The sequence below is a fragment of the Nomascus leucogenys genome, chromosome 1a (assembly GCF_006542625.1).
Source record: "Nomascus leucogenys isolate Asia chromosome 1a, Asia_NLE_v1, whole genome shotgun sequence".
NCBI classification, from domain to species: domain Eukaryota; kingdom Metazoa; phylum Chordata; class Mammalia; order Primates; family Hylobatidae; genus Nomascus; species Nomascus leucogenys.
Genome location: NC_044381.1, coordinates 81,059,171 through 81,076,355, shown reverse-complemented (window position 1 = coordinate 81,076,355; position 17,185 = coordinate 81,059,171). Strand labels below are relative to the sequence as shown.

Here is a 17,185-nt window from a genome sequence, read left to right as displayed (position 1 = left end):
GGCATTTAGTGTTTTATGCTTGTCTTGTCACACTGGGTAACATGACTAAAGGAGTAACACAATGAAGTTAAAGTGATACTCTTAGCAACTCTGTAGAGACCTCGGAGCCACAAGAGAGCCTTTCTCTTATTAGGAAAGGGAAAGAGCTAACTTTTAGACCCTTATTCAACAGAAGCTCTTATTAGGCTGCTCTTGCTCTCCAAGCCCACGCCCAAGCCCACCAAACCCCGATGCCACTTGAAGCATAGGTCTGCTCAAGGTGTCTTTGAGGAGTATAGGCTTACACTTCATCAGGGGAGGACAACTGCCTTAGCCCTAGTCTTGTCATCTTTTAGCTTGCCCCATTTCCATGGATGCCCACCCCTAGGATCCCAACACACCACAGAGCTGAGTTATTGACTCCAAACATTATCTGTTAAGAAAAGAACCACCTCACTCATTTCCATATCTATTCACATAGTGGCTCACTTGGCTTTTATAGAACACTCACTGGGTCCATGGAGTGTTTTTTAAAAAATACCATGACATATTATAAATATCAACTTGACACACTAACTAGAAAATAAATTTTGTTAGCAAAAAATAACACCCTATTACATTATCAAGTTAAACATTTCCTTCCTTTTTTTGATACAGAGTCTCGCTCTGTCGCCCAGGCTGGAGTGCGGTGGCGCAATCTAGGCTCACTGCAAGCTCCACCTCCCGGGTTCACGCCATTCTCCTGCCTCAGCCTCCTGAGTAGCTGGGACTACAGGCGCCCGCCACCACGCCCGACTAATTTTTTTTTGTATTTTTAGTAGAGACGGGGTTTCACCGTGTTAGCCAGGATGGTCTCGATCTCCTGACCTCGTGATCCGCCCCCCTCCGCCTCCCAAAGTGCTAGGATTACAGGCGTGAGCCACTGCGCCCGGCCTCCTTCCTTTTTTATTTCCTTTAAGTACTAACATTGGCTATGAAATGTGTGAGGGGAATGCCTCAAAACTGAGAAGGAGCTTTATGCATACTTATTTTTTTTCTTTGAATTTAGACAAGATTGTCATTATCCATTTTAGGACATCTGGGCCTGTTCTCTTGAAGAAGTACAGTTTTTAAACCAATAACTGTTTCACCCAAATGATCTCATTCAAGGTCTCAAAGTGCTTATCGTTTTGCTTATTCATACATGAACCTAAAAGGCAGAGAAACACAGTACCATCCCAAATCTATGTATGAGAAATCCCAGCCAACCTTTCCTTCAGGGAGTGGCCTCAGAACCTGAGCGGGGGTCCACGTTCCTCACTGTCAGGCTTCCATTTAACTATAACTTAATGATAACTAGATACTTCTTCTCAACACCTGGGGTGGTGATGGAAAATCAGGAATTCCCAGCTTCAGTACAACATTTACATAACCCAAATACCTGCAACAAACTCTGCAGCTTCATACCACGTTGGCGTGACTTTTCTTCTAGTATTTTAACTTCTGTTACTTGATCTGCCCAAAATGTCTCTCTCTTTTGCAATAAAGAAGGAAATACTTTGGCAGAGTATGCTTGGATCAACAACATGTCAGCAACAAGCTTCTGGAAAAAAACCTATGAGATGGAGAAAGTTTTAATATTTATTTTGAAATTGTGAAAAATCTTAAAAACCAAGTTACTTCAACTTTATATCCAGTTATTTTTGTTTTAAATCCAAAATCCCAGGACATCTGTGTAGAGTCAAATTGACCAGCCTGGCCAACATGGCAAAACCCCATCTCTACCAATAATGCAAAAATTAGCTGGGCATGGTGGTGAATGCCTGTAATCCCAATCATTTGAGAGACTGAGGCAGGAGAATCATTTGAACCCGGGAGGCGGAGGCTGCAGTGAGCCGAGATCGTGCCACTGGACTCCAGCCTGGGTGACAGAGCGAGACTCTCTCCCAAAAAGAAAAAAAAAAAAAATCTCTTAGTCTTTGAACACTAGTGGAACTTCAACAAATTATAAAGTATTACCCTTAGGTGTTATTTTCCACTAAATAATCCATTTTAAATGGCAAACATTTTTGTCAGTCAATTTCAATTTCCAGATAGATCTTTCTAAATCAGTTGTTTTGAGTCTAAATGCTACAAAAAGATAGATGCCAGCTAGGTGTGGTGGCACACATCTATAGTCCCAGCTACTCAGAAGGCTGAGATGAGAGGATTGTTTGAGACCAGGATCTTGAGGCTACAATGAGCTATGATTACACCACTGCACTCCAGCCTGGAATACAGAATGAGACCCTGTCTCTTAAAAAAACAAAAACAAAAACAAAAACAAACAAACAAAAACAGATGCCACTGTGGCTGAATTTCAAGACAAGTTGGATGGACAGATGTGCAAACTCAAGCAGCCCACATATTCGAAAGACAGGGCTCCTTAACCCTGGCTTTAACTTCTACTCAAGAAAATGACTAAATAAAGGGAATTTGCTGATTTATAGGAATCCTGGACATAAAGCTTCCTGTATCTGTATTTGAACTTCAAGAACCTTTCAAGAGGAAGGCTTTATTTCACATGGTTCTTCTCCATTTACTGCCTCCTCCAGTTGTCTGGAGGGATCCCTCCATATTATGTGAATCCCTTCTCCTAAGCCTTGAAAAGGACATATACATAGAGATGTTTATAAAAGCATCTAGCAAGGGGCCTAGCACACTGTAGATAATCAATATTATTTTCTCCTCTTCCCCTCCATCCTTCATACAATATTTACCTTTCAATTTTTCTTAGACAAAGCTCTACCTTCCAAATGCTAGACCATAAGCTTGCCTCAGGTAGGAACCGTCTTACACATTTTTGATTATCAGCACCTAGATTACTCTTTATATTTAGTTGGTGATCACGAGGTTTTTGTTTAATGAAATGAATTTTAAAAATTGAAGGATTTACTATAGTCTTATACTACATAATAATACACTTTCCTTTTGATTCTAGTTCTCAGGAAAGCTTTTTGTTTGTTTGTTTTTGAGATAGAGTCTTGCTCTGTTGCCCAGGCTGGAGTGCAGAGGTGTGATCTCAGCTTGCTGCAACCTCCGCCTCCTGAGTTCAAGCAATTCTCCTGCCTCAGCCTCCCAAGTAGCTGGGATTACAGGCGCCTGCCACCACACCCAGCTAATTTGTGTATTTTTGGTAGAGACGGGGTTTCACCATGTTGGCCAGGCTGGTCTCGAACTCCTGACCTCAGGTGATCCACCCGCCTCGGCCTCCCAAAGTGCTGGGATTACAGGCATAAGTCACCGCGCAAGGCCAGGAAAGCCTTTTCTAACTTTCCTAAGTCACCTTCTGCTATTAAATGCTCTCATAGAATGTATCCTCATTTTAATTTTAAATTTGTTTGAAGACTTGTTGATAAATATCCATCTTCTCAATCAGGTGAAAGCTCCATGAATATAAGGAACTGTGTCTGTTTTTACTCATAACCCAAATTCCTAGCATGTACCAGATTCCTGGTACACATTAAGCATTCTAATAGATGTTTATTAGAAGAATGAATAACTTAAATTTCAACAAAGAAGAAAAATGGATCCTTTCTGTTCACATTCAGAAATACCTTAAGATTTTAGTCTATGAAGGGGTCATCCGACCCATATGTCTGTCTCACCTTGTGATTTTCTATTTGAGCCTGTAAAGCCACTTTACTTTTGGTTTGTTTTAAGTGGTCATGAGCAAGCTTTTCCTTCCCAATCTTCACCAGTTCCACCATGCCTTGCAACAAAGCATCTTGCTGGCTCTCAGTGACGAAAGGGCTGCTGAGTTCTGTGTACCTGGCTCTTAGCATTCCCCACATACTGTCAAGTACATCCTGAAAAGAGAAGAGCAGGTGCACACATGCATTTTCATCCAACCGGGGCAATAACTGAAAGACAAATCTAAACTCTGTTGGTGGAAGAAAAGAATCTGGCTCCTCACAGTCACAGTGCTGAGTCAATGCTTTCTACTCAGGCATACCTCTAATTTGTAAACCTCCTGGAGTAAAGCATAAGGTAAATGAAGCCTCTCCCCTTCATCTCTTAGTTTGGCCACTCGGCTCTCAGCATTCTCCAGCTCCACTGTATATGCATCTGCTTTCTAAGTGAGAGACAATACAAGAAAAGAAAACCCTTCAATAAGTCAGAGAAGTACACATAGTTATCTAAAAAGAATTAAACAGAACAGAAAGGGATGAAGGGAAAAATGAAAATCCCAGCTCCCGCTCCCTCACCTCCTGCTCTCCTTAACAATCTTACCAGAGGTCCCAAGTTCCTAACATGCTCCATACCAGTAGGGGTATACATGCATATCCTCAAACTCAATGAACTGCACCACAGCATTCTGTCCTGAGGTTAGCATTCCTCACTCACCAGCTCTTCAGCATCTCTTCACATCGGTATACACATACCTAGCTCCTTTGAAACAGACACACAGCATGCTATTGGGGTACACACAGGGTGTACCCTGCTTTTGTATCGGTCAGCTCTCAATGGACTTTTGGGCTATTTACAGTTTTTAATTCAAGCAGAGCTGCTGGGTCCATCCTTAAATATTTATGACTTATTTATTTATTTAGAGACAAAGGTCTGGTTCTGTCACCCAAGCTGGAGTGCAGTGGCACAATCTCAGTTCACTGCAACCTCTGCCCCCCAGGCTCAAGCAATTATCACACCTCAGCCTCCTGAATAGGTGGGACTACAGCCGTATGCCACTGCACCTGGCTAATTTTTGTATTTTTAATAGAGATGGGGTTTGCCATGCTGGCCAGGCTGGTCTTAAATTCCTGGCTTCAAGTGATCCACCTGCCTCAGCCTCCCAAGGTGCTGGGATTATAGGCATGAGCCACCAACCTGGCCAAAATATTTATCTTTATGCTCTTGTCTTATATCCTTAGGAGGAGTACAAGTTCAGCACCTCAAACAGTGCCTAAACATAGTGGATCCTCAATTAATATTTGCTAAACACATGAAGTCAAATTATTGCTGGACGAGAGAGTATTTATGTTTAAAATTCTGATATACAGACAAAGGATCCCCAGGGCTCCCCTGGCAAGAGGATGAGGGTCTCATTTTCCAATACCCTTACCAACACTGGACATACACATTTTGTCATGGTTGATAAGTGAAAATGGTCTCCTGTTGTTTTAATACATTGTGCTTCAGAAAATTAAGAGATGTTTTTAAAAGGTCAAACATAAATCGTTTTCATTTTTTGTTTATTTACTTAGGCCTTGCTGCTGCTCACAAAGGAAAGTAGTTCAGAAGCACGGCTTATATGCAAAGCTGTGTGGTTCAAAGTTAAGTCAGTCTGGATTATTTTGACTTGATTACCTGAAGCTGTTCAGCAACACTCTGGCCACTGATTTCATTCAAAGACTGTTGTAAAGACGTCTTACTCTTAATGAGCTGATCATATAATCTCTTTATTTCATTCTGTAAGATAAATGTAGGAAACTGAGCAATCTCATTTAGGCCTTCATTATCTTTTTTTATATTTAGTTGGTTTTTATAATTTTTGTGACATTAGAAATTTCAAACAAATATAAAAATAGAGAAATCCCCATTTTATCATTAAACTTCAACAATTATTGATTCATAGCTGATCTTCTTCCCTCTGCATCCTCCCTCCAGCTCTCAACTGTACCTAATCTCCTTTCCTTCAGGCTATTTTGAAGCAAATCCCAGGTCTCAAGTCATTTCATCAGTATATGTTTCAGTATATATTTCTAAAAGATAAAGATCCTTCTCTTTAAAAATACTCCAATATACTCCTCCCCTGCCATCAGTAATAATTGCTTAGTATGATTTAACTATCCAGACAGGATTTACATATCCCTAATTGCCTATAATTTTTCTTGTTTCAGTGATGATCCAAATGAGGTCCACATGTCATGATGGATAAATACATCTTAGATCTCTCTTAACCTGCAGAATCCCCAACCACTTTTCTTTTTCGTTTCTTGAATGTGTGTGTGTGTGAAAAAAAATGGGTCATTTGTTCAGTACAGTTTCCCACAGGCTGGATTCGGCCGACTGCACTCCCAGTGTGCTGTTTAACCTGTTCTTTTCTTGTGTCTGTTTTACTTGGATTCTAGCAGCTCGGTCAGATTCAGGCTTGATTTTTATGGGCAAGCCTCATTCATAAACAGTATTGGGTTTCATTTCTTTTCCATTAGATAATTTTAGTAGCTTCCTAACTCTTCTACCTGCCTCGAGTCTCTCCCTCTCCAATTCACTTTAGACAACTGCTGGAGGAATCTACCCGAAACATACACGGATTGTCATTCCTTAGCTCAAAAACCTTAATGGCTCTCTCTAGCCTAGAAAAACAAATACAGATGACCCCCCAATTTGTTAAATGGCTAAATGTAATACAAGAAATGAAACATTATGTTAGCTCATCCTAACAAATTCTTACTCAAGACTCTTTTTTTTTTTTTAACTTTTTTCTTTTTTTGAGATGGGATCTATGTTGCCCAGGCTGGTCTTGAACTCCTGGGCTCAAGCAATCCACCTGGGATTACAGGCATGAGCCACTACGCTAGGCCAAGACTTTAAAAGGGCTTCACTTTCTTTTTTTTGAGATGGAGTCTCGCTCTGCCGCCCAGGCTGGAGTGCAGTGGCCTGATCTCAGCTCACTGCAACTTCTGCCTCCCAGGTTCAAGCAATTCTCCTGCCTCAGCCTCCCAAGTAGCTGGGATTACAGGCATACACCACCATGCCCGGCTAATTTTTGTATTTCTAGTAGAGATGGGGTTTCACCATGTTGGACAGGATGGTCTCAATCTTATGACCTCAGGTGATCTGCCTGCCTCGGCCTCTCCCAAAGTGCTAGGATTACAGGCGTGAGCCACTGCACCCGGCCAGGGCTTCACTTTCAAATGATCTCCAACCATGAGCAACAAACAGAAGAGTCTCATCATTTCCCTTAGCAATTCTTATTAACAAATGTCACCAGGAATAGGAATAGGCATTAGGGGTCCATGTTGTAACTTAAAACAGTGCCAAAATAGGCTGTGTGCTGGGAATCATACCTGGTAACTGCGGTTGTAATCGAGGCCAGCTTTCAGGGACTTGCTTCTACAGACAGCTGCAGCCCGAGTATGCTCCAGGCAGACTTGAAGGTTGTCAAAACATTCAAGGAGCAAGTTGGTGTTCTTGCCAGGCCAAGTCATGGCTTTCAAAAGATCACCCTTCTTGTCACTTAGCGCTAAATAAAATTTCTTCAACTCAAGAGCCAGTGTCTGGAGTGGAGAGGAAGGAAGACAATGAATGAGCTCTGACCTCAAGAGGCTTCCACGTGGGCTTAACTCACGGGGCTGCTGTAATGGCCAACACATGGGCTCGTGAGAAGTGCCCTACCTCGTAGTGCACCTGCTGGCCAGAACCATCCTCCCTGTAAAGCCTGGGCATCTCCAGCATCTCCTCCACACTGCTGAGGCACTGACTGAGGGTCAGGAATAGTTCAAATAATTTTTTATCCAAATTGATATATGCTTCTTCTGTCATATTTTCCTGAATCAAGAGGAAAAAAGAAAAAGAAAATTAGGATACCTTTGCCTTCCTAGACCTATATTTTGCCTAGTTTCCATTATAGTTTACAATTTATGTTATGCTTCTTTTGTAATAAGCTGCTTCAAACACTTTGTGAACTAGGTAGCAGAACAAATAAATAAACTTATGATGTTAAACTCAGAGAAAAATGAGTTTAAGAAGCTCAACGTTAGGTAATTGAGTACTGAATGGAACTAAAAGGTAAATCATGAGATGAAGGATCCCTTGGCAGGGTGATCCAGGTGAAAGTGTGGTCCCAGATAAGTTACACTGTCTCCTTTACCACTGTTTCCCACCCTCCACATTCTAATGTAGGAGAAAGCGGTTAACGAAATCAAGTATAGCTGGGAGAAGGAAAAGAAGTCACAAAAGAGAAGCTTGAAAGGGTTGATTACAAAGAGGAGGTACAGTGTCTTAAAAACAGAAGCAGGCTGCAGAGGAGGGGGAAAGTGTCATTTATGAGCCGACTGTGAGAATCAACGCTTAGGTATATGACTCCAAGCACGTCCCCAGTGTCGTGCATTGCGCCTGGTGAGTCTGGGAGTCACAGATCTGTTTTAGCATAAGCTGCTGGGGTCACCTCTTTTTCTTTACCCACAGCTACCCTGAATTCTTGAACAGTTATAAGTAGTTTAGGAGCATGCCATAGCTAGTCATCCCCCCAACTTGGGCCCTGTCTCCTACTGTCTTCTCTGATGGACATCTCACATAACCTAGCATTACCTCAGTGTTAAGCCTGCTCAGGGTTGAAAACCATGCCTATACTGCCTCCCTACTCTCCTCCCTCACCCTTCCAATCCCAGATCACCACCGCAGACAGCACTCATCAATCATGATCCTCTTTCCTGCTGATCCTGGACTCAGAATCCTTTGCACACAGTCCCTAGGGAACCACTACAAAATGTATTAGAGTTGGCAAGCAACATCAGTTCAATTTGCAATCCTAGGACCCATTCCATTATGTGTTCTATGACTTGTTCAGTGACGACAATTATGACCAAGTCACAATCATGATATCTCCTTTATGTTATTACAATGAGGAAAATACATTGTGTGCAGCTTCTACCTGTGTCTGAAGGTTAATTGCTTCTTGACGCAGGTCTTCAAGTTGGGTGGTGTAGGTTTTCAGTTCTTCAGTTGTTGGGTATCTAAAGTTATACATACTCACACTGGGTAGAATACCCATATTTGTGGAAACCTATTTGACAAAGGAAAACCCTATTAGTGACAGTTTTAGACCCTGCTGATGTTAATTATTTTTTTATTTTCGAGATGGAGTCTTGCTCTGTTGCCCAGGCTGGAGTGCAGTGGCATGATCTCCACTCACTGCAACCTCTGTCTCCCATGTTCAAGAGATTCTCCTACCTCAGCCTCCTGAGTAGATGGGATAACAGGCGCCTGCCACCATGCCTAGCTAATTTTTGTATTTTTAGTAGTGACGGGGCTTTGCCATGTTAGCCAGGCTATTCTCGAACTCGTGACCTCAGGTGATCCACCTGCCTCAGCCTCCCAAAGTGCTAGCATTACAGGCGTGAGCCAACATGTCCAGCCTGCTGATGTTAATTTAAATAGAAAAAGATGCCTTAGCATGCTGTCTTCTGAGTCACTTTCTTGGTGAGCATTTTTGTCCATCTTGCCATTTATAAGAAAAAATAATTAAGTTTTAATATTTTGGACAGCTTTGAAAAGTCATGACTAGTTATATTTAGATACTTGAGGGTTCATTTAGATATCAAAATGAGAGGAAAGGCCAGGCTTAGTGGCTTATGCCTATAATCCCAGTACTTTGGGAAGTAGAGGTGGGAGGATTCCTTGAGGCCAGGAGTTCAAGGCAGTTCAAGACCAGACTGTACAACATAACAAGACACTTTCTCTATAAAAAAAAAAAAATTATAAAAAAATTTTTAAAGTAGCTGGTCATGGTGCTGCACACCTGTAGTCCTAGCTACTCAGAAGGCTGAAGCAGGGGCATTGTTTGAGCCCAGGAGTTCAAAGTTACAATGAGTTTTGGTCATGCCACTGCACTCTACCCTGGGTAACAGCGAGAACCTGTCTCTTTTTTTTTTTGAGACAGAGTCTCGCTGTTGTCACCAGGGCTGGAGGGCAATGGCGCAATCTCGGCTCACTGCAACCTCTGCCACCCAGGTTCCAGCAATTTTCCTGCCTCAGCCTCCCAAGTAGCTGAGATTACAAGTGCCTACCACCATGGCCGGCTAATTTTTGTATTTTTAGTAGAGACGGGGTTTCACCATGTTGACTAGGCTGGTCTCGAACTCCTGACCTCAGGTGATCCACACGCCTCAGCCTCCCAAAGTGCTGGGATTATAGGCATGAGCCACTGCACCCGGCTGAGACCCTGTCTCTTAAAAAAAAAAAAAAAAAAGGTGGGGTGTGTTTATGTGAAATAATCTTTCAGTTTAGTAATAACATTCATGCTACAGGGCTAGCTGCTTATTTACCAGTTTACTTTTGACACAGCTAACTATTAGAATAGAATTCAAGTCTCTTCTAAGGGATAGGTTTGCATCTTGATTTGTTATTGAAAAGCTAAATAAGTACTGAAAGCTGTGATTTCAGAAGGGTGAATGATTCAGAATTGGCTCCTTTCTCAAATTGGAAAGCTAACAAATAAAATGAAACAGGGTGAGGTGGTAGATGACTCTGCTTGGGGAAAGAACTAATAATGAGTGGAGCTCTCTTCTTTGCAAGAGACCTATGTACACGTTACAGGGTAATATGGAGAAACCAAGGTTAAGGGCCAACTGATGAGTTTGATTGAACTTTAATTGGTCAAGTAAGGTCCTTAGCAGGAAAGAGGACAGCTGAGAAGTTCCTATCAGACTGGGGAATTGGGAAATCACGGGTAACCTTTGCCCAGGCAATGTGAGTGTGTGGTGGAAGGCAGAAGCCTGCCTTGTGTGCAGTGGGGCTGTTTTGCTCACCTGCTCCCTGTCTGGAGAGAGGCAGCAGTGACTGACACAGCAAGCCAGCCTGATAGAGCCTGTGACAGCAGTCATAAGGAGGGCCAATCACAGGGAACACTGATTGGCCAGTGCCATCGGCACAGGGGTTGGCACATGGTAGATTCCAAAGAATTTTCTGATGAATGAAAACTATACAGTTCTTACAGCATTGTATAGTTTTTAAAGTGTTTCTTTTTCTTTTTTTTTTTTTTTTTTTTTTGAGACGGAGTTTCACTCTCGTTGCCCTGGCTGGAGTGCAATGGCATGATCTCGGCTCACCGCAACCTCTGCCTCCCAGGTTCAAGCAATTCTCCTGCCTCAGCTTCCCGAGTAGCTGGGATTATAGGCATGCACCACTGTGCCCGGCTAATTTTGTATTTTTAGTAGAGACAGGGTTTCCCCATGGTGAGGCTGGTCTTGAACTCCTGACCTCAGGTGATCCACCCACCTCAGCCTCCCAAAGCGCTGGGATTACAGGCGTGAGCCACCGTGCCTGGCCAAGTGTTTCTTAAAATACATATTCATTCCTTTATTCATTCAACAAACAGTAACTGAGAGTCTATGATGTCCTAGGTACCGTGCTTGGCACTCAAATGCAAACCAGGCAGACATGATCTGTTTTTCTTCCCCATCTAATGGGGAATACAGACTATAAATAAACAGGTGGATAGTTGTTATAAATAACAGCTCTGATGAGGGAAGCCCTGGGTGCTACAGAAGCACAAAGGAGGGGTTCCTAATGCAGGTTTCCAAGATGAAGAAAATGTATCAGCAAAGTGAAAAACTCACTTGGCAACTTTGCTTTCTGCAGAATATACATGCTTATTTAATGAATGCTTGTTGGATTTTCAAAGATAAACAGGCTATTTGCACCATGTAGATGCAGACTGACCTGAGGCTCCACAAGCTGAGGGAGTGGGAGCTTTATTTTTGATGAGAGTTCATGATGCAGATATTGCCACTTATCTCCATTTTGGCCCTGGGGTGACAAGATAGAGTCTGGAACGTCATTTTCGGGGCTGGATGCCTGGTTGCTTTTGAAGAACAAAAGGTGAAGAGAATAATCAACACTAAACATTTTGTATTACATTCACAGTTCTATGAGCAATTTTTAAAAGAAACACTCTTAATTCTCCCAGTCATAAAACCACTGAATGACCAACTCTATTTTTAAATGTTTTACCTTGCACATGATTCCTGAGTTGTATCTTTATCATGTTGGCAATACTGGGGCCACATTTTCTTAGCATTAAATTCTATGAATTTGATGAAATCTTTCTGTTCCATTGGTTTTAACTCCAGAACCTGTAATTGAATGAGATTCAAATGATCCAATCCATCAAGTTTTTTGATTAGTACCCACTAGTTTCCTCTGCTGAGATAAATCTAATTTTGAGCCAGTTCCTAAATCATTAATTACTATTTCTCTTTTTTGCATTCCTGTTCCTGTAAACTCTCACTTCCCAAAAACCTATTTAAAATATTCACACAATAACTGTTATTTCAACCACATACATGGAAAATCATCAAAGACATACAAACACATTTTGAAAAGACAGGCAAAGCAGAGTTGCAACTACAGAAATTCACCCTGAAGACAGTTGATATAAGATGTAAGTTAATAAAGGAGCAAAGTTACGGTGTCCCCAGTGTTAGCAGCTGAAAGCAAAGCAGGTGCTATGGTAAATGCTGAAAACTCTCAGAGTTTCTGCACACACACAAATACCTACATGCAACACTTTGCAGAAATTCCATATAGAAAGCTTTTTTGTTTTTGTTTTTGGAGACAGGGTCTCATGCTATCACCCCAGGCTGGAGTACAGTGGTGTGATCTTAGCTCACTGCAACCTCTGCCTCCTGAATTCAAGTGATTCTTGTGCCTCAGCCTCCCGAGTAGCTGGGATTACGGGCGTGCACCACCATGCCTGGCTTGTTTTTTTGTATTTTTTTTTTTTTTGAGATGGAGTCTCGCTCTGTCACCCAGGCTGGAGTGCAGTGGCGCGATCTCGGCTCACTGCAAGCTCCGCCTCCCGGGTTCACGCCATTCTCCTGCCTCAGCCTCTCCGAGTAGCTGGGACTACAGGCGCCCGCCACCACAACCGGCTAATTTTTTTGTATTTTTAGTAGACACGGGGTTTCACCGTGGTCTCTATCTCCTGACCTCATGATCCGCCCGCCTCAGCCTCCCAAAGTGCTGGGATTACAAGCGTGAGCCACCGTGCCCGGCCTGTATTTTTAGTAGAGCTAGGGTTTCACCATGTTGTCCAGGCTGGTTTCAAACTCCTGACCTCAAATGATCCGCCTGCCTCAGCCTCCCAAAGTTCTGGGATTACAGGCATGAGCTACTGTGCCTGGCCTTTTTTTTGGTTTTTGAAACAGGGTCTCACTATGTTGCCCAGGCTGGCCTTGAACACCTGGCCACAGGTGATTCTCCCACCTCAGCCTCCCAAGTAGCTAGGACTGTAGGTTTGCACCACCTTGCCTGGTTAAAAAGTTATATTCTAGTCCCTACAACTGTTGGGGGCTAGAATTACCTGTTGCTGCTGGAAATCTTTTTGTCTGCTGAATTGTGGCCTTTCAGTTACAGTGGATTCCAATTCAGAAAGGTTGACTGGTTGGAGAGCTTCTTGATGCTCTGGCTCTGAGGATTTCTTTAGAATGGTAGGATGCTGCAAAACATTTCATAATGGCAGAGTATTTTTAAAAATAAACTCCACTTTATCTCAATTCTAATAATGGGACTACATAGAAAAATTTTACATGAAATAAATGATGATATTTTGTTATTTGCTATAATTATATACTATAATTTTTTGTTTTGTTTTGTTTTTGTTTTTTGAGATGGAGTTTCGCACTTGTTGCCCAGGCTGGAGTGCAAGGGCATGATCTTGGCTCACTGCAACCTCCGCTCTCGGGTTCAAGGGATTCTCCTGCCTCAGCCTCCCACGTAGCTGTGATTGCAGTTGTGCCACCACACCCAGCTAATTTTTGTATTTTTAGTAGAGACGGGGTTTCACCATGTTGACCAGACTGGTCTCAAACTCCTGACCTCAGGTGATCCGCCTGCCTCAGCCTCCCAAAGTGCTGGGATTACAGGTGTCAGCCACCACACCCAGCCTACTATGATTTAATGTACTTATTTCATAACAACTTCAAAAACTACTACATTTGGTGAAGTGATCATCTTACTTCTTCAAGCTAATTCATCCAATGAATTACTAAAAGCAAGAAAATGTATTGCCTTTTTTCTTAAGAACAAATACCAAATAAAAAAGCACCAAAAAGAGAAACAGTATTATAAATTCAAATTTCCCCTATGGCTAAAATACATTTTTTAAAAAAGAGAGAACATATTAGGATGAAAGGGGAACCATATGGCCTATGTATCCGCAGCCAGTCTTATTTCTGTGAGCATAAATCTCTAAGTAGGAACCACTCATAAGCACATGCAAATCTTTTATAGTAAGATCTACTCGTAAGATGCACATTTGCATTTATAAACACAGAGTGCTTTTAAAAATCATGAGAACACTTTACATGATACTTTGATTGTATATATAAATATTTGCAAATGAATAGCAAAGTATCCTGGAAACAGGTTTATGTTTCTGATGTCAAATTTTAGTCACATCTATGAAAGCTTTGTTTTCCAATCAATTAGAGTCACAAAATTCCTTTATAATACATCCTTCTTTTACGAAGAAGCCTTACACCAGACCTCACGGCCAGCAAGAACACTCAGCTACATTAAACCAACACAAACCAAACCACCACCATCACCAACAACAACCTAGACAGGAAAACTGCAAAGTAGAATGAAATAAAAATAACAAGCCAGTGTACTCATCTACAGTGTTAATGTGTGGAATTCTTTCACACTTAGTAGAGTTTCTCTGTAGCCGGTTCATCACTTCCAACCAGAGTTCTCTTCTGGCAGGTCTGCCATATATGTGTATCAAGATGAATGTCCATAGATAGTCATTTTTTACCTGATCTTCACTGTGCTTCTCCTGAAGCATCATCTGGACTTTTTCTAAATTGCACTTCACTGTTTTCAGTTTCAGGGAAAGCGCTTCAGCCTCATGTTGAGTGGCTCCGTTATCTCCCAGGCCCTGATCTTTGCAAGTCTCTAACAGAAAGGCAACCTTGTGCTCAATCTCTGTTAGCATAGCCTAGGAAATAAAAGCATTTAATTATTCATAGTGTTGTTCTTGAAGAAGTATTGTTCCTGCAAACAAGTTAAGACTTACTCTTTTTACTTAAGTGTATACAAGAAGTCCCAGAAACACAGGATGGAAGAAACCCTGGAAAAACAAAAACTTCCACAGAATTCTTGTGCTTTTCAGTAGGGATGCAACCAAACCAATCCCAATTACACATGTCACTGTAAAATAAGTAAATGACTCTATAGTCACCTTACAAAACACAGCAGAATGTATCCAGCAGAGGATAGTGGTTAAGAACACAGATCTTCGAACTAGACTATCTGGTTTCAGATCCCAGTCCTGCCACTTAATAGATGTGTAAACAGAGGCACCTTACTTTAGAGGAGTGTGCCTCTAGTAGTCTGTAAAATGAAGATAATAACCGAACTTACCTCCTAGGATCATTACGAGGAGTGAATGAATTAAATCCAAGTACTTTGGCGAGTGCTTGATACATCTGTGCTTAAAAAGTGCAGATATTCTTATTTTCCCCCTACCTTTCTAATCTTTTTTTTTTTTTTTCTGAGATGGAGTCTCACTGTGTTGCCCAGGATAGAGTGCAGTGGTGTGATCTTGGCTCACTGCAACCTCTGCCTCCCAGGTTCAAGTAATCTCCTGCCTCAGCCTCCCGAGTAGCCCGGGATTACAAGAGTGTGCCACCATGCCCAGCTAATTTTTGTATTTTTAGTAGAGATGGGGTTTCGCCATTTTGGCCAGGCTGGTCTCAAAATGGCTGGTCTAAAACTCCTGACCTCATGATCCGCCCACCTAGGCCTCCCAAAGTGCTGGGATTACAGGCGTGAACCACCACGCCTCGCCTACCTTCCTAATCTTTTATGTTGCAATCCAAGTGTGGAGTAGGAATTTAAAAAAGAACTCCATGTAACTGTTTGAAAATTATTTCCCTTGCTCTTTTCCTTCTCTTTCTCAAGCCAAATAAGCCTCCAAATTCTCAGAACACCACAGAAGAAATAATTTGGAACCTGAAATATTTAGTTATCGATACAACTGGCCAATTCACACAAATCTAAAAATACATCAGCTGGATGAAGTAACTTTCCCAGTAAGTCTCGGTCATTGTATTGCTGCTCAACAGATCAAGTTTGCCCTCTCCTGGGGCTCAGCAGCCTGCTCGGTCATGCCAACTGGCTGGGCACTCAAGTCAGCAGCAACAGACAAATTCACATTCCAGCACCATGATCACTTGTACTAAAACTCGGTGCATGACTAAGAACAAGTTCCATTCATTGAGCAAATTTAAGGAATTAAAAATTTTCCTTAAGGAAGAACTGTATTCTTAAAACAAAATTGCAAATAATTTATCCTATAACTCCTTCATCCAAGCAAGCTATAACAGGCCCCTTTATCCATGCTTTTACTTTTTGTGGTTTCAGTTACCTGCAGTCAATCATGGCTCAAAAATATTAAATGGAAAATTCCAGAAATAAATAATTCATACATTTTAAATTTTGCACCACCTAAGTAGCGTGATAAAATTGCACACCATCCTGCTCCATCCCGCCCAGGATGTGAATCATCCCTTTGTCCAGCATATCCACACTCTAGCACTCGGTGCATTAGTTACTTAGTAGAGGTTGAGTATCCCTAATCTGAAAATCCAAAATGCCAAAATGCTCCAAAATCTGAAACTTTTTATGCACCATGCCAGAAGTGGAAAATTCCACACCCAACCTCATGTGATGGTCACAATTGAACTTTGTTTCATGTATAAAATTATTAAAGTTATTGTATAAAATAACCTTAGGATATGTGTATGAGGTACAGATAAAACATAAATTGAGGCCTAGCATGGTGGTTCATACCTGTAATCCCAGCACTTCGGGAGGCTGAGGCAGGAGGATCACTTGAGGCCAGGAGTTTGAGACCAGCCTGGGCAACACAGTGAGACCCCAAGTCTACAAAAAATAAAATTAGCCAGGCATCGTGGTGTATGCCTGTAGTCCCAGCTATTCTGGAGATTGGGGCAGGAGGATTGCCTGAGCCCAGCAGGTCAAGGCTGCAGTGAGCCATGATCATACTACTGCACTCCAGCCTGGGTAACAGAGAAAGACCCTGTTAACTCTAATATAAATAAAGAAATTAATTAATTAATTTAGTGTTTAGACTTGGGTCCTATCTCTAAGATATCTCATTATGTATATGCAAATATTCCAAAATCCCCCCCAAAAAACCAAATGCAAAATACTTCTAGTTCCAAGCATTTGGGGATAAGGGATACTCACTCTGTAGCCATCTCAGCTGTCAGATCGAAAAAACATAATACACACAGAGTTTGGTACTATCCGCGGTTTCAGGCATCCACTGGGGGTCTTGTAACACAACCCCCACAGACAAAGGTGGGACTACTCTACTTACATCCTCTACAGATTCTTCTAAGTTTAAACAATATGTACCCATAGATTGTAGAGTGGCTATAAACAAAATGTAGCATAATTTTATGCTCTGTTTTTCCCACTTAACTATTACATA

The 17,185-nt window shown here is 41.8% G+C and overlaps 1 protein-coding gene across 2 annotated transcripts in view; it reads right to left on the bottom strand.

The window, feature by feature from the left end:
- The window catches only part of SYNE2 (spectrin repeat containing nuclear envelope protein 2), a 376,334-nt gene that overhangs the window by 93,289 nt on the left and 265,860 nt on the right, over positions 1 to 17,185 (bottom strand). For both annotated transcript variants that reach the window (XM_030811980.1, XM_030811985.1), the window contains exons 67-77: positions 14,480 to 14,662; positions 13,025 to 13,159; positions 11,674 to 11,795; positions 11,383 to 11,524; positions 8,594 to 8,725; positions 7,336 to 7,488; positions 7,008 to 7,217; positions 5,305 to 5,406; positions 3,953 to 4,072; positions 3,606 to 3,806; positions 1,400 to 1,573 (exon numbers count right to left, since the gene is read on the bottom strand). In XM_030811980.1, coding sequence (XP_030667840.1) covers positions 1,400 to 1,573; positions 3,606 to 3,806; positions 3,953 to 4,072; positions 5,305 to 5,406; positions 7,008 to 7,217; positions 7,336 to 7,488; positions 8,594 to 8,725; positions 11,383 to 11,524; positions 11,674 to 11,795; positions 13,025 to 13,159; positions 14,480 to 14,662 — 1,674 coding nt within the window. The remainder of the gene's footprint in view (positions 1 to 1,399; positions 1,574 to 3,605; positions 3,807 to 3,952; positions 4,073 to 5,304; positions 5,407 to 7,007; positions 7,218 to 7,335; positions 7,489 to 8,593; positions 8,726 to 11,382; positions 11,525 to 11,673; positions 11,796 to 13,024; positions 13,160 to 14,479; positions 14,663 to 17,185) is intronic.